At 44.2% G+C, this 19,728-nt stretch overlaps 1 protein-coding gene across 4 annotated transcripts; it reads right to left on the bottom strand.

Annotated features, from left to right (window-relative positions):
• Positions 1-362: 362 nt before the first annotated feature.
• cnn1 (calponin 1) lies at positions 363-19,408 on the bottom strand. 4 transcript variants are annotated; one of them, XM_033012162.1, is made up of 7 exons: positions 19,201-19,408; positions 13,612-13,733; positions 12,254-12,320; positions 3,880-4,017; positions 3,655-3,771; positions 2,905-3,051; positions 363-2,268 (listed from the first exon to the last, which is right to left on the bottom strand). In XM_033012162.1, the coding sequence occupies exons 1-7, from the start codon at positions 19,258-19,260 to the stop codon at positions 1,957-1,959; spliced, it is 963 nt and encodes a 320-aa protein (XP_032868053.1). In that variant the 5' UTR covers positions 19,261-19,408; the 3' UTR covers positions 363-1,956. The 4 variants fall into 4 exon arrangements, with proteins under 4 accessions (XP_032868053.1, XP_032868054.1, XP_032868055.1 ...); XM_033012163.1 differs by lacking the exon at positions 19,201-19,408 and adding an exon at positions 18,826-18,861; XM_033012164.1 differs by lacking the exon at positions 19,201-19,408 and adding an exon at positions 17,833-17,853.
• Positions 19,409-19,728: the final 320 nt, after the last annotated feature.

Here is a 19,728-nt window from a genome sequence, read left to right as displayed (position 1 = left end):
AGGGCATGTGATGTTGTTCAGATGTGATTTAGTGTGGGAGTGTCTGTTCCAATATACAGTTCGGGTAACATACCTGTATGACGTGTGGATGCAGAGTGGGATTGCAAGACGTATGTTAGTCGGGAGTCTTTGTGTAACACTTTGGATGGTGTACACAATTCAGCCTTTTGTGGAGCGGTCCCAAAGTGTTTTGTGAAATAAATATCAGGTTGCTCCAATGTAGCCTGGAGAAAATAGACTGGGGCCACGTCAAATTTAAAATGTACACTCTGAATTTATTAACCAACACTGAGTGATGTGGTATGCTATTGATTTATTACGCTTGATGCACTCTAGTATAGAACAATAACAGACATTTCACATTCAGTTTACTGCAGTAAAAGGACCTTTAATTAGTCACAGGAGATTAACAGTTCAATCACTGCTGTCAAACTATCACATGCCTGAACATCAAACAAAGAATTGATAGCACCTGAAGGTTTCCAGATATGATTGGTTAAACACTGGTGTAGTTTTGTTTACCACTCTTTCATTACCCATTGACTTATTCTGCAGTGGCAGCCAGGTGGACATTAAACTGGGGAATTGATACCAAAACTTGTGCCCAGTGTTAGGTCTGTGCAGGGAGGCAGGGCACAGCTGAAGCTCAGCTTGAGAGACTTGGTTATAGATTGTTTTAAGCTAATAAGAGTCTTTTATGAAAGATGTGCTCCTTGGCTGAATCTGATTTCAGGCCTTGGTCTGCTACATGTTTGCATCTTCACAATGAACAAAGTAAGAAAATAGTTGCCCATGTTACAGTTGATGCTGTCACAGTTTTATTGAATATAAATATTAACCTCTGATCACCTGTGTAAGGTTGATCACATGTCCTTTGGTTGGATGTGGTTCTGTACAAAGAGTAAGCCGGCTAAAGTTCCAATAAAGCCTGATCTCAGCCTTTGCTGTTCTTGCAAAGTTCAACTCTGATGTTTGTCTAAATCTGGGGGGGGGGGGGGGGGGGGGGGGTTCGAGATTGAAAAGGCAAGTGTTTTGGAGCAGATTAAATTCTGGATCTCCAACTGTTAGTTATGCTGGATATAGATACTTGATGCATTGCTTTAAAAAAAAAAAAAGCTTCTCTAAATCAAGAAACTAATCTAGGTGCTTCTAAAGTCCATCTATCGTTTCCTGCTTTTTCTGTGGTTACTGGATTAGTGCTGAGTTGGTTAAGATGGTTTAACCCTTAGTGATGGTTTTCTCAGTGCTTGTTTAGCAGCATAAACATTTTACTATGATGGAAACTCAACGTTATCAAAGTTGGCTTAATGAAACAGCCCACATTCCCAGTGACACCGGGCTCCATCTTTTACAAGAGTTGTAATTGTATATTTAAATCCACCAGTATCCATACTGTTAATCATACAACATGGCAATGTTGGAATAACCGATGGTTCAGGTGGAGAGGGTGGGAATGAATGTTGAATCGGTAAATTACCCTCTGGTATATATTGGAATTGGAAATCCAGTCCTGTACAAAATATATCAGTCTGATAATAGCACTCATAAAACTCATTCTGAGTATGTGACTGAAGATTTGGGATTGTTTTACAACACCTGATATGTTTAAGCTCTTTAAACCAGATATAACCCAATCGTTGCATAGCCTTTTGCCAATGATTGCATTTTCTTGCTTTCTCCCATAATTTCATGTTCATTGGCTGGCCCATTACTGGCTCGGGTGGATAGCAAAATGGGGTGTCTGCCTACTCATTTTTGGTATTGGTGCTGGCCATGGGTTTCTGCAGCAGTGTGCATTGGCAGGGAAGTGTTCTGTGTAGCAGTGGCCAGGGTTAACACATGGGTATAGATGGGGGGAGGCTTTCACTGAGCATAGGGCATTGTAGTGAAGGGATACACATAAGGCTGCAATGCACATTTGCACAAGTCAGTCCATTAACCAGTATCGCTGCGTTCTTACTCAAAGTCCTGATAGATTTGCCTTGGGCGATTGCCATCCGTGGACTGGATTTGTTTGTAGTCTGGGTTGTTGCACTCTCTGTATTCTGAGTCGCAGGCCAACTGGATGCCGTCTTCGTTGGGGAAGTTGGAAGGGGAGCAGTACTTTGCATCACATACCTGCCGGCTTAGCCCATACACAGTCATTCCTTTCTGTGAGGCCCCCTGATTTGTTCCCATCTGTAGTGACACGATACTGGAGTCAAATTTTTCAGTGCCCATCTTGCTGTCAACAATGTGTCTCCGTGTCCCCGGTGCTGTCATTCCAGCCTAAAAACAACAATCAAAAATGATCAGTGTAAACTGTACTATTTCTCACCCAATCTTCCACATCCATTGAATTACCATTGTGACCTTGTTCATAACCTGCAACATCTATATAGTTCTTCCAACCTCCTCCATCACCTGCCATATTCTCCACTCCCATTCAACCATACCAATATCCTCCACTATCATCTTTTCCATTAGTGTCTATCGGAATTATAGGAACAGCACACTGCAGTAACAGGATTCTTCCACAGTTAACAATTCTATTGGAGGATGATGAGATTCCATTGTCACACAAGTGTGGCGCAGCTGGTAGAACTGCTGCCTCACAGCAACAGAGACCCGGGTTTGATCCCAACCTCTGTTGCTATCAGTGTGGAGTTTGCACATCCTCCCTGCTTCCTTCAGGTGCTCCCACATCCCGAAGATGTGCAGGTTTGTAGGTTAATTGGCCTCTGAAAATTGCCCTTGTGTGTCGGGAATAGACTAGAAAGTGGGATAACATAGAATTAGTGTGAAGGGGTGATGGATGGTTGGTGTGGACTTTGTTGGCTAAAGGGCCTGTTTCCATGCTGTATCTAAAATGTTCACTTGAATGCGTCTTTCTGATCTCATTCCTGTGCATGCTCTTCCCCGCACCTGTGATGCTCCTTTGTTGGTTCCCATTTGGAGGCTAATGGTTGTCTGGTCAAGAGGCTTCTCCACTCCGGTTTTAGAATCATACAGATGCCGTCTGGTACCGTAGGCTGTCATACCCTGCTGGCTGGCAAATTTATTTGTCCCCATCTGAAGGAAAAAGAACAAATGAAAAATAGGATACATAGATGGAATGAAAACTTGCCATTTTGGTGAAAACGTCTTGCAAAGAACCCAACTGATGGAGTGAAGTTTGTACACTAATTGGTTAGTCCCTCCCTTTGAGAGCAGAACATAAACGATATACGCGCAGGAGTAGGCCATTCAGCCCTTCGAGCCAGCACCGCCATTCAATATGATCATGGCTGATCATCTAAAATCAGTACCCTGTTCCTGCTTTTTCCCCATATCCCTTGATTTGGGGAAATCAAGGAACAATATCTGCCTCTTGTTTAACGCTAATAGAATGATCTCAATTAAATCAAAACTCTGCATTGGGTGTCTCCACCCTCCTATTATCCTTGCCTGCTGTTACCCTCTCTCCCACCCATGTGTTCTCAGGAGATTGCTCGCATGGATCTGCCAATGGAATAGCCTTCACTAATTTTCTCCACGTCACCCTCCACAATAGCTGTTCTTACGAACAAGGCCTGCTTTATGGATAATTGAAACAGTCTCCTAATGATGCCTTCCTCTGCCTGGTTATAGCTTCCCACCACCTGGCTCACTCCCGATGGCAAGGTCAGCCCATACCTGAAGTCCAATGATGTTCTGTCCTGCTTTCAGTGTCTCATTATTAAAAACTCGATGCTGCTTTTCTGCATATCTGATACCAATATCCGATTTGGTGTGGTACCCTTTCGTCTTTGCCTGTGTGAAATAAGAGATTACCTTAGCAGCAAGAGAAGAGTGGGTCAGAGGTTCTATTAAATAGTTGCAGAGCATTTTGATTAAGGTGGTCACTGTAGAGGCACTTACCAAGCTGGCTAGGGCCATGAGTGTGGTCTGAACTTGGGTCAAGTTGCAATTCTCATACAAGTCGTTGGCCTCAAAACTGTCGTGAAGCTTCACACCATATTTTGTGATTGCTTTGAGGAAGTTTCCGATATTCTCCAACTGTGGAATAAAAGCAATTGTGATGACCAAGCTGCCGAACCCTTTCAAGCTTGACAACTGGCTGCACATTCTAGCGAATACCCAGTATTAGGGGCTGTTTCTACCAGAGAATCGCCTGCTGAAACGCAAGTTTAGAAAAGCTATGACTAGAGCTGAGTTTTACAATTTTAATTATTTTTTAACAAAATGAATTAAGTAAGTAAGTTTATTGGCCAAGTACTCACATACAAAGAATTTGCCTTGGTGCTCCGCCCAATAAAAGTCCAAATCTCAACATCAAAATATATTTCATTGATAAGATTTATACCAATACTAAATCTTAAGCTTGCAGAATTAGTTTTGCTTTCAGATTGATGCAAGCGAACTACTGATCAATCCATTTATCCATTTATTTCAAAACAAAGAGCTGGAGGAACTCAGCGGGTCAGGCAGCATCTGCGGAAGGAGTGGATAGGCAACGTTTTTAGTTGGGACATTTCTTCCAACTAAATTCACTGAATTTGTTTATTGGCTGTCCTGGTTAGTGGTGTGATAGTGGCAAAGACAATCAGAAGAGTATAAAGGCAGGTGAAAAAAGTGGGAAAACAAAACTCTGTGCCATTAAAACCACAGGAAATTAAGATTTCTGTTGAAGATTTTTACCAGAAATATTATAAAGATTTTAACTCAATGGGTGCATCGAGCAAACATCTAGTTATACTCGGTAAATGGAAACCATCTTGAACCCAACCTCCCCTTTCTAGCTCCAAACCCCCTATCGACTTCAAAGAAACATTGTGACTGTTCCTGCCCCCCCCCACATCAGTCTGAAGAAGGGTCTCGACCCGAAACGCCTCTTATTCCTTTGCTCCATAGATGCTGCCGCACCCGCTGAGTTTCTCCAGCATTTTTGTCTACCTTGTGACTGTTGGAGTCACTTCCAGCGCTGAACTCATTCTCTGGCAGATTGTAAAGACTGCATTTAGAATATTGTGTTCAGTTCTGGGCACCATGTTATAGGAAAGATATTGTCAAGCTTGAAAGGGTTCAGAAAAGATTTAAGAGGGTGTTGCCAGGACTAGTGGGTGTGAGCTATAGGGAGAGATTGAGTAGGCTGGGTGTAACCAATTCCATGGAGCGCAGGAGGATGAGGGGTGATCTTATAGAGGTGTACAAAATCACGAGAGGAATAGATCGGGTAGATGCACAGAGTCTTTTGCCCAGAGTAGGGGAATCGAGGACCAGAGGACATGGGTTTAAGGTGAAAGGGAAAGGATTTAATAGGAATCTAAGGGTTAACTTTTTCCACGCACTGGGTGGTGGGTGTATGGAACAAGCTGCTGGGGGAGGTAGTTGAGGCTGGGACTATTCCACTGTTTAAGAAACAGTTGGACAGGTACATGGATAGAACAGGTTTGGAGGGTTATGGACTAAGCACCGGCAGGTGGGACGAGTGTAGCTGGGACATTTGTTGGCCGGTGTGGGTAAGTTGGGCCGAAGGACCAGTTTCCACGCTGTATCACTCTATGACCCTGTGGTAGTGTGTCTGGAGATTGAAAATTCATGCATCTTGTTGTCTTTAAAAAAAAAAAAAAAGAACTGAAATTACTAATATTTTCCAAAAACGAAGTAAAAAATAAAACACTTAAAACTCGAGCCCCAGTGTGGGTCTAAAAATAATTGGCCGCTGTCAATTTGGATCAATGACGCAAACAGAAGGAAAAGCAAGTTATACCATTGGGTAAATGTCAGTAATGATACATCATTACCGGTATAAAAAATGGCAAGAATGGGGTGAGATTCTTCACGTATACCAATAGGGACTTTCTTAGAAATAGATATTTCTGATTATAAGGTTTGATTATTATCTACAGGGACCAATGCTAAGTCATTGCTACTATTTATGGGGTTGCTATTCATTGGAAATGCTTTGACTCATTGGCCTAGTCATGATTTGTATGCAAAACCAAATACTCCGGATGCTAGAAATCTAAAATAAAAACAGAAGCTGTTTATTTAAATATTTAGCATAATCTTTCCAGTGTTTTCTCATATAGAAACATAGAAACATAGAAATTAGGTGCAGGAGTAGGCCATTCGGCCCTTCGAGCCTGCACCGCCATTCAATATGATCATGGCTGATCATCCAACTCAGTATCCCGTACCTGCCTTCTCTCCATACCCTCTGATCCCCTTAGCCACAAGGGCCACATCTAACTCCCTCTTAAATATAGCCAATGAACTGGCATCGACTACCCTCTGTGGCAGAGAGTTCCAGAGATTCACCACTCTCTGTGTGAAAAAAGTTCTTCTCATCTCGGTTTTAAAGGATTTCCCCCTTATCCTTAAGCTGTGACCCCTTGTCCTGGACTTCCCCAACATCGGGAGCAATCTTCCTGCATCTAGCCTGTCCAACCCCTTAAGAATTTTGTAAGTTTCTATAAGATCCCCTCTCAATCTCCTAAATTCTAGAGAGTATAAACCAAGTCTATCCAGTCTTTCTTCATAAGACAGTCCTGACATCCCAGGAATCAGTCTGGTGAACCTTCTCTGCACTCCCTCTATGGCAATAATGTCCTTCCTCAGATTTGGAGACCAAAACTGTACGCAATACTCCAGGTGTGGTCTCACCAAGACCCTGTACAACTGCAGTAGAACCTCCCTGCTCCTATACTCAAATCCTTTTGCTATGAAAGCTAACATACCATTCGCTTTCTTCACTGCCTGCTGCACCTGCATGCCCACTTTCAATGACTGGTGTACCATGACACCCAGGTCTCGCTGCATCTCCCCTTTTCCTAGTCGGCCACCATTTTATTTACACTAGTCGATTGCTGGTAATGAGGGTTAGTTGCTGATCTACTGGGTCTGTAGGGAGTTGTGATTTGTTGTCTTGGGTACATTGTTTGCTTTTATAAACGTAGGGGATAAGAGTGATAGAGAGGGAAGCAGAATTAACTACATAGAAAGTAGGTGCAGGAGTAGGCCATTCAGTCCCTCGAGCCAGCACCGCCATTCAATAAGATCATGGCTGATCATCCTAAATCAGTACCCCGTTCCTGCTTTTTCCCCATATCCCTTGATTCTGTTAGCCCTAAGAGCTATATCTAACGCTCTCTTAAATATCCAGTGAATTGGCCTCCACTGCCTTCTGTGGCAGAGAATTCCACAGATTCACAACTCTCTGGCTGACAAATTTTTTCCTCATCTCAGTCCGAAATGACCGACCCCCTTCTTAAACTGTGCCCCCTGGTTCTGGACTCCCCCCAACATCGGGAAATTTTTCCTGCATCTAGCCTGTCCAATCCTTTAAGCAAATCCTTTAAGGGAAGCAAAAGTGCTGGAGAAAGTTCACCCGCTGAGTTTCTCCAGCACTTTTGTCTACCTTCGATTTCCCAGCATCTGCAGTTACTTCTTACATCCTTTAAGGGAAGCTGCAGGTTTGGAATGGCTGAGAGTATAGTGGTAATCAAAGATCAGAGAGCGGTGCTATGATTTATGGTGGTAATGGTAAAGATTGTGTATTTAGACTACTGTTTACGTGGCTGTGCTGTTTAGACAGATTGAATTTTGATATGGTAGTAAATCACGAGAAGAACATTTGCATGCCTTGCATATCATTCTGTAGTTATAAACAAGTCCACAATTTCATCATTGCTCCTACAATCTTTCTCGCCACAAGCTTGCACCTTGTCTCCAACAAGCTTCCCATTGGCATGTAATTGATCCACAGAACTAATAGGAAACCATTATTTGGAATAGAGAATCATTACTGAGAAGACCATCTGTTCAGACACTGAAATGCTAAGTTAATTGACAAAGTAGCAGAGCATTAGTTAAATGCTGAACAGTGGGATTATTTACTTCAGTGTGAAGAATAGAAAAACAGTGTATTTATAAATAGAGAAAAACTTTTAAATGTTAGTTTATAAGCTGTAAATATTAAGGCACATAGAGGGGTTAAGAATTTGTGGAATATTGGCCTTGGTTCTAAGAGTTAAGAAAAGTGAAGAAATCTTGTACAGTCTGAGCAGAGTGTTCTTCTCAGTAATGATTGCCTCTATTCCAACTATTCTCAACTAATGGCTTCCTTTAAGTTATGTGGATCAATTCCACACCAATGGGAAGGTTTGGGGTACAGCACCTTGAGTATTGTGTGCAGTTTTGGTCTGCAGGTAGGATATATTTATCCTGGAAGCTGTGCAGCTTCATTAGATCAATGCTTGGGTATGTCGTATGCAGAGAGTTTGGGTAAGATTAGCCTGCACTCACTGCAGGTTTAGTTTAGAGATACAGAGCGGAAACAGGTCCTTCGGCCCACCGAGTCAGCGCGGAACAGTGATCCCAGCACATTAACACTATCCTACATACTCTTAAGGATAATTTATATTTATACCAAGACAATTAACATACAAACCTGTACGTCTGTTCTGTAGTTTTTTGCACAATCCGCAGGCATTGTATGTGACAAATAAACCTGACTTGGCTTGGTCTTTGGAGTATGGGAGGAACCCGAAGATCTCTGATGAAACGCCAATAACAACTTGGCACTAAACACCTCCAAGACCAAGGAGCTGATTATTGACTTCAGGAGGTCCCATTCTGGAGAATACGCCCCAGTCTCCATTTATGGGGAAAGTGTGGAGAGAGTGTCCAGCTTTAAGTTTCTGGGCACTCACATTTCAGAAGACCTCACATGGTCCACAAACACCGCCGCGCTGGTCAAGAAGGCACAGCAACGACTGTTCTTCCTGAGGACATTAAAAAAGACTGGTCTGCCCCAACAGCTGCTGACAATGTTCTACCGCTGCACCACAGAGAGCATACTAACGTATGGCATCTCTGTGTGGTATCTCAGCTGCACGGAGGCGGAGAGGAGAGCTCTTCAGCGCGTCGTCAACAGAGCGCAGAGGATCATCGGGACAGAGCTACCAGCCTTGGAGGGCATCTACCACACGCGGTGCCTCAGGAAGGCCCTCAGCATCCATAAGGACTCATCACACCTCTGCCACGGTCTGTTTCAACTACTTCCCTCCGGCAGACGTTACAAGGCCTTCTACGCCCGAACCTCCAGACTCAGGAACAGTTTCATCCCAAGAGCTATAGCGGCTCTGAACCGGCCCTAATGAGTGCCCCCCCACCCACCCCCTTTGGACAGTCTCCCTCAGATGGTCACGTCAATCAATTCAGCTTGTTTATTTATGTATTGTATTTATTTACCTTTCTTGTACATCAGTGGAGCTGCACACTAAATCTCGTTGCACTGACGTGCAATGACAATAAAAGATATATTATTATTATTATTATATTATGAAACCCTCGCAGATCATGGGGAGAACGTACAAACTCCGTACAGACAGCACCTGTAGTCGGGATGGAACTTGGGTCTCTGGTGCTGTAGGCGTTGTAAGGCAGTAACTCTACCGCTGTGCCACTGTGTCCCCCAATGATGAAAACAAAATTATCTTTGATTATGAAAGGAACCGTCAAGGTCGAGCTGGGAATTTTTTTCCTTTCGTTTAAGTGTAGGGCATAAAATCAGGACAAGTGGTTGGTTGTTTAGAATAGAGGAGATATTCTGTTGTTTCGAACGATTTTAATGGTACTTTGTTGTCACATGTACCTAGATACAGTGAAATGCTTTGTTTTGCATATCACGAGGTAAATCGGTATATGGCAGACCTCATCTAGGCAGTGCACAAGTGTCACCACGTTTTGGCGCGACAAAGTTACAAATGTTGACCGAACAGTCCTATCTCCAGGTGGGCATGGGAGTGGGAAAGGCAATTAAAATGGCTTGCTGGAGAAAGCTCCAGCTAGCTCTTATGGACAGAGCGCAAGACATAAACAATAACCAAATATCTGTAGCCTCCTTTTGCTCTGGTATTTTATTTAATTCACATGTTTAATCAATAATGCTTTATTATTAATGTTTAATGTTTTATGTGTCATTCCTAACTGTCACTGTCGTTGTCACTTGCGGGCGGAGCACCAAGACAAATTCCTTGTATGTGAATATACTTGGCCAATAAACTTATTAATTCATTCGGTTCAACGGAGTAGTTGCCTTGCCTATGCATTATCTCACTGATGTAGAGGAGGCCACTGAATGAAATAGGTAGGTTGAAGGGGGGGGGGGGGGGGGGAAGGGAAGGAGGGAACCATATTTGCTGAAGAAAGTGGACATGTAGGATCAGGTGGGGAAATGGAGGAGCACAGATTCCGCTGTAATTTTACAGTATTGCCAAGCGAGATTATCACCCCAGTTTCTGTTCCTGGAATGTTTTTCTTTTTGCGTCATTTTGTCTAACAATATCTGAAAGTTTAAAAATCTGTTCCCGATCAGAATTCGCATAATTCTGCTAACATTCTTAAAGGTCGACACATAGTCTGACAGATCTTTGCTTTCTGATTCCACGCTGGTTGTTTGTGTTGCTCCGTAGATACTGTTTTGACATTGGGACGATTTCTATGCATTGCCTAGTTTTGAAATTGGGTCTGTAAGTCCGCAAGCGAATCTAGAATAGATATGTTCTCCTCTCCATAAAGAAGTAACTGATATCTATTTTGCTGGCCTGCTCTTGGCAATGTTACTGAGATAGCTTCTCTTCTCGAGCATTAGACTTGTTAACTAATCTCAAGCTGCTCTTAAATTATTGCTCACAATCAGTAGTAATATCCAATAATATTTCTGCATTACCGACATACAGTAACTGCAGTTTCCACCCAGTACTGTCAATCTGCATTTTAAGCTGTAGAAAAACATTGCCTTTTTTGGGTGTATAGCTCTGAGCTTTTGTATATCTTATCTTCAGACTCTTGTTGAGGTTTTGTGCTGAACATGAGATGGAGTGTGACTGTTACATTCAGGGACATCCTCCTAAGCAGAATGCCCGCCAGATGCTGTGCGGGAGTATGCCTGGTTTCCATCACCCACCACTATGTTCTCATGTAGACAGATGGATCTGGAAATATGTTCACTACATGACACATTATTGTCAAGGAAGAAAAGGCCTCATCTTTCTTGATCCAAGGTTAAATGGCAAGATAGACAAAATTGAAAAGTCCAAGCATGTAAAATGCATGAAGGGTCTCGACCCAAAACATCACTTTTTCCTGTTCTCCAGAGATGCTGTCTGTCCCGCTGAGTTACTCCTGCATTTTGTGTCTATCTTCACGTTACAGAAGATGAGGGTTGGTTGTGTAGGCTGGGACTCTATTCCTTTGAGCGCAGGAAGATCGGGTGACCTTACAGAGGTGTTTAAAAGCACGAGAGGCTTTTGTGGCTAAGGGGATCAGGGGGTATGGAGAGAAGGCAGGTACGGGATACTGAGTTGGATGATCAGCCATGATCATATTGAATGGCGGTACAGGCTTGAAGGGCCGAATGGCCTACTCCTGCACCTATTTTCTATGTTTCTATGAGAGGAATAGATCAGGTAGACGCACATAATCTCTTGCCCAGAGTAGGTGAATCGAGGACCAGAGGACATAGGCTCAAGGTGAAGGGGGGAAAAATAATTAATAGGAATCTGAGGGGTAACTTTTTCGTACAAAGGGTGGGTGTATGGAACGAGTGGCCGGAGGATGTCGTTGAGGCAGGTACTATTGCAACATTTAAGAAACATTCAGACAGGTCCATGGATAGGCCAGGTTTAGAGGGATGTGGGGCAAAGCAGGCAGGTGGGACTAGTGTAGCTGGGACATGTTGACCGGCGTGGGCAAGATTGGCCAAAGGGCCTGTTTCAACGCTGTATGCATCTATAACAGTAAAGCAACAGAACAAAAGGCAGCATTTTGTTATAGCCTTAAGGGTCCAAGGGGCATTTTCAATGAAATTTTGAAACCAGGCCACAAAAAGGGAGTTTAAGACCATAGATTGGTCTCAGAGGTGAGTTTGAAGGTCTGTGCTAAGAAGAAAGAGCAACAAGGCAGAGAGATACAGGGAGGGATTTCCAGAACGTCAGGATCAATGTTGGAGGCTGAACATATGGCCACCAGCTGGGAAGTGATTAAATCAGGGTCTGCTGGAATGGAAAAGTAGCAGGGAATGTTGGAGCAGTGTTAACCAATAGGAAGGATTGAAGGCTTGCAGGGGTTTCACACATGGCCTGTAGGAGTGGGAGCAGACGTGCACAGATGGGGCAGAAAGATGACAAATCGCACCAGCACGCAGAGTGTAAAACCCCAGAATGTTTGCCCACTTGTCTCCATCCATGCTGATCCCACACGCACCCTTTCAATTTTTTAACCCTACCTGATGCCAGTTCTGTGGGGAGTCACTAATCTTCTTCACGGAGCCAGGTTGTAGTTTATTTATTAGGCTTAAAGAGAAGGAAATGCAAGATGAGAACTTTAAATATGAATACAATAATTCCCTGATTTATGAATGCTTAATTTTTTGCAATAACATTATTGACTGTTGAATATGTACCTTCAGTGTATGAAGCAATTTTTCACTGTAATGAATAATGTGCCATTATTTGCGCATAACAATATGTTGTACCAAAAAAACCCACAGTGTATTTTACCCAGTCTTTTAGTTTACAAAATTTTCACTTAATTAAATATATTTCAGAATACATCCCTTTTGTACATCAAAGAATTATGCCCCTGTCCCACTTGGGAAACCTGAACGGAAACCTCTGGAGACTTTGCGGCCCACCCAAGGTTTCCGTGCGGATCCCGGAGGTTGCAGGTGGTTGCCGGAGGTTGCAGGTAGTGGAAGCAGGTAGGGAGACTGACACAACCCTCCGGGAACCGCACGGAAACCTTGGGTGGGGCGCAAAGTCTCCAGAGGTTTCCGTTCAGGTTTCCTAAGTGGGACAGGGGCATTGCTGTGTAACAAAGGGCAATAGTGATTAAGCTTTTGTGATATAATGTTACCTCGAAGTCATTGTGTGGCTGGCTTCTCATTGAAGGAGAGTATTACTAGCACAAGTGATACAGACTGCCAACTAATTGGGATAAGCAGTTGGTTAGACACACATAGGTGGCAGATCAGGGCTGCGATGCCTGGTTGAATATGTCTGGGCAGAGATATACTGAAATGGACGGGTGAAATGGGTGGAGGTACATTGGTTACATGACGAGGAAGAACAATGCTGGGTAGGGCTTTGCAGGGTAGGAAGACCATAACAGTGGTTGCACGTGAAGGTGGGCATTGGTGGCTGGTGGTACAGTGTAGGTGCAGTAGAACTGGTGTGGTTGGTAATTCATCACACACTATGAGGCTGTGTCCAAAGGCTCGTGGGACCTTTAATCCGCTTCAAGGCTCGTTGGGAGCTGGAGCCGTCGGATGCGAGGAGTTGGCCGTTAGGAGGGTGAACCTTCAATGTCGGCTGCAGACACAAAGATGGCTGGATGAGGATAGGAGAGGGACGTCAGTTCTCGGGAACTGCTCTTGTACTCTGAGCGCGCAGGCCGACCCGGACTTTGCATAATGGCGCCAAAAATTGCATATGTATAATATAATGTAAAAAATATATGCAAAAGGAATTTCACTGTGCAGTTACGTATGTGACAAATATATCTTCATTGACCATTGAGTACTGGTTGTGAGTACATTCTCCTCTTAAACACTCGGTTCCTGGAATAGTGTTTAGATTTGCTTACTTGCACAATACAATTCCATTCTTCAGCCCATCCATGAAGCTTTCATGAAGAGCCACTCCAATGACATCTTCAATCCATCTCCGGAGATCCTCATCTTTTTGTGGGTCGTACTTCTGGGCAATCTGTAGGTCGCGAGGAAAACAAAGTGAATTCTCTTTCTTTTAAAATCTTTTTATTGTTTTTATTCAAAAAAAACAACAAAAAAAACCCCCCATAAAAAACAGAGCAAAAAGAATAATGATAAACATAACAATGGTATTGATACATAGGGATCAGGATTACATTAGGCTGAAGAAGGGTTTCGGCCCGAAACGTTGCCTATTTCCTTCGCTCCATAGATGCTGCTGCACCCGCTGAGTTTCTCCAGCATTTTTGTGTACCTTCGATCTTGCAGCATCTGCAGTTCCTTCTTGAACAGGATTACATTAATAACAGGTATAACCTAATATGAGACCAGTGTCAAAATACACAATGAATATAGACCTCTGTCCTCCCGAATTCTCTTGAAAATGCATCCCTTGACTGGGCTGAAATATTCCCATGCCTCTTGACTTCTTGAACCAGCTGAAACCACTTCCATGGCCCTATGGCCATCCGATGATACTATAATGGTCGGTATCACAGATAATGTTATAAAAAATTGCAGCAGGATCTTGGTCAGCTGCCAAAGCAGGCCGAGGACTGGTTAATGCAGATATGTGCATGGTGTTGTACTTTGGGAAGTTGAACCAGGGCAGGACCTTCACAATGAACAGTAGGCCCTGGGGAGTGTTGTAGAGCAGAGGGATCTAGGAGTGCAGGTACATGGTTCCTTGACAGTGGGGTGTCACAGGGTGGTCAAATCAGAGATGGAGAGGGATTTAACCAGGATGGAGTCGAGGTATGTGGAAATAAGTTCGGTGGGATTGGAGGTATTCGGCCCGAAACGTTGCCTATTTCCTTCGCTCCATAGATGCTGCCTCATCCGCTGAGTTTGTCCAGCATTTTTGTCTACCTATGGGTGGTCAAGAATGCTTTTGGCTCATTGGCTTTCCACAGTCAGGGAAAAGACATTCCCTGAGTTATGTAATGGTCTGAAGAAGGGTCTTGACCCAAAACATCACCTATTCCTATTCTCCGGACCCGCTGAGTTACTCCAGAATTTTGTGTCTCTCTTACATAAGGGTCACTATCGCTCAACTCTTATGTAAGTCAAGATTTTGTGCCAGTCGGATACGCATAGACACGTGTAAATTTGGCAATGGGAAATTTGGGACGCGTTATAGACGGGATTTATTTAAACCTTTGTTTAAGAAGGAACTGCAGATGCTGGTAAATTGAAGGTAGACAAAAATGCTGGAGAAACTCAGCGGGTGAGGCAGCATCTATGGAGCGAAGGAAATGGGCAACGTTTCGGGTCGAAACGTTGCCTATTTCCTTCGCTCCATAGATGCTGCCTCACCCGCTGAGTTCCTCCAGCATTTTTGTCTACCTTTAATTTAAACCTTTTAGCTTTCAGCATTTAGCTTTAAGTCTCATTTAAACAGATCACTTTTTAACTGGTCCAATCATGGGGTAAGCTCGTATAAATATTGGGGTCAATATTTGTAAAAGAGGTTTGCTGGCTGCCAAAGGACAGTCATAAGGAGAGAGGAGAAAGATTTAATAGGAACCTGAGAGGCAACTTTGTCACACAGAAAGTGGTGGTTATATGGAAGAGGCTTTCAAAGTTGGTGGTTGAGGCGGGTATGATAACAGTGTTTAAAAGATGTTTGGACAGGTACATGGATAGGGAAGGTTTAGAGGGATATGGGTCAAACATTAGCAGGTGGGACTAGTGTAGATGGGGCATCTTGGTCAGCATAGGCAAGTTGGGCTGAAGGGCCTGCTTCCGTACTGTATGCCGATAACTTTCTATCTCTGTCGCCTCCAACATATAGCTCTGCGATTTTCCCCCTTCATGTGATCAACTTGTGCCTCCCCCAGGAGACTGGTGCTCCAAATATACAACCACCCTTTGTGTCTAAGCAGGTAGTTTTATTGCAACATATGCCTCCAGATGGCACAATGGGCTAAGTGTTCGGCTGGCAACCGGAAGGTAGCCGGTTCGAATCCCGCTTGGAGTGCATACTGTCGTTGTGTCCTTGGGCAAGACACTTCACCCACCTTTGCCTGTGTGTGAATGTGTGTGAGTGATTGGTGGTGGTCGGAGGGGCCGTAGGTGCAGATTGGCAGCCACGCTTCCGTCAGTCTGCTCCAGGGCAGCTGTGGCTACAGAAGTAGCTTACCATCACCGAGTGTGACTGAGGAGTGAATGAATAATGCGATGTAAAGCGCCTTGAGTATTAGAAAGGCGCTATATAAATCCCATCCATTATTATTATTATTATTAGAGTATAAAGTAATTGGGTTAAATTGGTTATATCGTAATCTCGATTGTGAACTAGTGAACCACTGTGAGGGCTGGCACTTGGACTGCTGTTTCACAACGCCAGAGACCCAAATACAATCCTGACCTCGGGTGCTGCCTATGTGGAGTTTGCACATTCTCTCTTTGACAGTGTGGGTTTCCTCCAGGTGCTCTACACACAATGCTGGAGTAACTCAGCGGGACAGGCTGCAGCATATCTGGGGAGAAGGAATGGGTGACATTTCAGGTCGAGGCACCTTCTTCAGTCCCTTCTCAACTCCAGATGCTCTGGTTTCCTCCCACATGTGGGTTTGTAGATTAATTGCCCTCTAGAATGCTCCTGGTGTGTAGAGAGTGGATATGAAAGTGGCATAACATAGACCTAGTGTGTATAGGGGACAATATTCAGCCTTGACTTGGTGGGACAAAGGACCTGTTTCCACACTCTGTCTCTGTCACATGAATCTTGTTAGTGGGTCCTGATTGTTCACTAGAAAGGGAAGTGAGGTGTGGCCTTTGGTGCCAGAAAGCCTGGGCCCAGGGGTGCATGGAGGCCCAGGATTAGCGCCCCGAACTAGACCCCAGTTCAGTTCCAGGCCTACGGGCTTCCCAGTGGGGTGGGAGATTGCAACCTTCACATGGTCCGCCCTGTTTCGTTGAATGCAATCTACCTGGCGTGCACAATCAAATAAGATCAAATAGAACAAGTTGTCCTACAACTTTAGGCTGTGCCATACGCAAGAAGAAGAAGAAGAGCTTCACAGCAATCAACTCGTTACCTGTACCTGGCCCCAAGCCATATTTAACAGTGAAGCTGAGCTTGAAATTCCTTTTACTCAATCACATTTGTAGAATCTCAAAGGATATGGGGAGAAGGCAAGAGAATGGGGTTAAATGGCAAACTATAGATCAGCCATGATTGAATGGTGGCATAGACTCCATGGGCCAAATGGCCTAATTCTGCTCCTATGACTTATGAACATGGCTGAGATTGCCTTTCTATCTCCATACAATGTCTGATTGCACCCCTTTCTGAACTCGAGTGCTGCTGAACCCTCATTCACACCTTTGCTTCCTCTTGACTTGACCAGGGCAACATACTCCCGTGTTGTAACGGGCTGGCTGTGCATTCTCCACCGTTCACACCTCTGCCCCCTGTATACCAGCACGCACTAAGTCCTGCTCATCCAGTGTCCATGCACCTTCTGACCTGCAATGGGTCCTTATTAAGTGAGCCTTGATCTTAAAATTTAAGAAAGAACTGCAGAAGCTGGAAAAACGAAGGTAGATAAAAATGCTGGAGAAACTCAGCGGGTTTCACCTTTGATCTTAAAATTGGCACCTTTTCTCAAATCTCTTCAAGACTGCCTCTCCCTAACTCTGTAATTAGCCAAGTCCTGTGTTCCTCCAAGAACTCTGTGCTCCTCAAAGTCTGCCCTGATTAAACCCCCAGTCATAAGCACTCCAGCATAGGGAGGTATCTCCTCTAGTAAGTCATAGGAGGAGAATTATGCCATTCGGCCCTTTGAATGTACTCTGCCATCCAATCATGGCCATTCTATCCCTCAACCTCACTCACCTGGTCGCCATGGAAAAAATCAATATTTCTTTACTCATGGGTTTAGTCGAGGTAGGTCGTAGTAGGCCGTGATGCTATTTTTAGGCAGTCAAAGTCAATCAATCGAAGGTAAAGCTCGTGGAGAAAAAAAAGGTAAGAATGCCAGCGAAACTTTATTAAACGTTGTCTGGCTTCTTAAAAGTGTCTCCACTCCTTCTCTCCCCTTCTCTAAAGGACTTCTCCCCCCTTCTCTCACCCTCTCTAAAGGACTTACCGAACTGTGCCAGCCATCTTTAACCTTCCGGCTGTGAATTTCAGACAGCGCTCCCCCGCTTTCCCTGGCCCCCGCCTTAGCGATATGTTTGTGCGTGTGTGTGTGCGCAGACGGTCGATCCGGCTCGCTGTTTCATCGCTGACGGTCGATCTAGCTCGAGGTTTTCAAGGTGAGTGCCCTCGAGCTTGAAGGCCGAAGACAGTCGCTGTAAAGTCGAGTTAGTGGGACAGGCCCTTTAGTCATCACCTTGTGCCCTTCAAGTTTCAAAGTGCTTACGCGTACAGAGTCTTAGCTTGCCCGTAACGGCCTGTTGTCCTGGAGGAGGCACCGGGTTGATGTTCAGTTTAATGTATTGTCACGTGTACCGAGGTACAGTGAAAAGCTTTTTTTTGCGTGCTATCCAGTCAGCGGAAAGACAATATGCGATTACAAGTGAGCCATGTACAGATACATGGTCAAGGATGTTACAGGTGTCCCCAAAGTCCTTGACACCCAATAACTCGTACAGCTCAGCATTAATTTTTGTGAAGCACTTTGAAACGTAGCTACATTGAAGTTGCTATGTAAATAGAAGTTGTTACAATGAGCTTGTAGCATCCCTACCCTGAGTGCACCTGATAGTGAGATCAGGCGGTTAACTTTTAACTTTCATTCACAGTTGAAATGATTCAAACAGAACAAAGTGTTAAGTTCATGGAAAAACTGCAGAATTGATTCAGGAGAGATTTGCAGATAAAGTTTACATTTTTCTAAATTAATCGATAAGTTGATAGTACACCTCATTCAGGGGTGTTTGCCGTTGGTATAAAGCTCTCCTCCCAAACCACCTCACCCTGCATTCAGAGCTGCACTAACGGTGACTACTGTTAGACTATATTAATGTCAGTTGCAGCAACACACACCAGTCGCATACACGTTTTAAGTACAAATGTTTATCGGACTCTCTGTTTCAGTCATGGAGCTTGCCTCTGACTAACTCTACATAGATTTTACCTGGTGGCTGCTGTTTGCATCTGGCAGAATCAATACTTCAGGAGGTTAAATTCCTCCAGCTTGGCTTATCTCCCCCTCCTCCCCCCCCCCCCCCACCCCCCCACCCACTCACTTCTGCGGGCCACATTTCATTCATTGACAAGCTGGCTAATATTTAAAAGAATGTTTGAACAGCTCGCTGCAAGCACTGACGCGATGATCTGTACAGATGATGCTTGCACATCTGCCACTAATAACTCTATTAAACATCAGATGTGAATTGTTATTGAGAGGTTTGGCGTGATCGCAATTGCCAGCAAGGTTTGGCGAAAGTCCCTCGCTCTGCACTTGCACAGTTTCCGCCCTGGTGAAAATACAAGAGCAGTGTCTTCCTACCTTACGGTTCACCTCCGCTGACAGCCCATATGCAGGGCCCTTGTTGAAATGCGCTGACATCTTTTGGATTGTGGAGTAAATTAAACTGCAGGCTTTAAAATCCCCACTAGCCACTTCCTGCACTCACTGGTGTTTAGTTCTGGAAACCCCACAAAAATTCCCCAAACCTTTCAAACTCTTGAATTAGTTGGATCTGAGACTACTGCCCAATTGGTTCAGAGGAAGCCCAATCAGGTTGGCTGACAATCCCAATGACGCCAGCCTATTGGAATTTGAGAAAATGCCGTCACATTTTCCATCTTGGCTGTTTATGTTGGATCTGTAGAGAGATTGGTTTGATTTGGCAGCAGCATTTCATACATGGAGAAAAATCTGTAATTCGAAGGATATGAGTAAGAGTATTTTTGTTGCTCCAGCCTTTGAAGTATCAGGTGTTATCGGGCCAAGATGGGTAGCACTGCCATGTCACATCAGGGCATACCTGGTGGTTTACTTTGGAGATAAGGCGTGGAAGCAGACCCTTCGGCC

Source organism: Amblyraja radiata, chromosome 35, assembly GCF_010909765.2.
Source record: "Amblyraja radiata isolate CabotCenter1 chromosome 35, sAmbRad1.1.pri, whole genome shotgun sequence".
NCBI classification, from domain to species: Eukaryota; Metazoa; Chordata; class Chondrichthyes; order Rajiformes; family Rajidae; genus Amblyraja; species Amblyraja radiata.
Note: the sequence above shows the minus strand (reverse complement) of the source record. Positions and strands in the feature narration are given on the sequence as shown.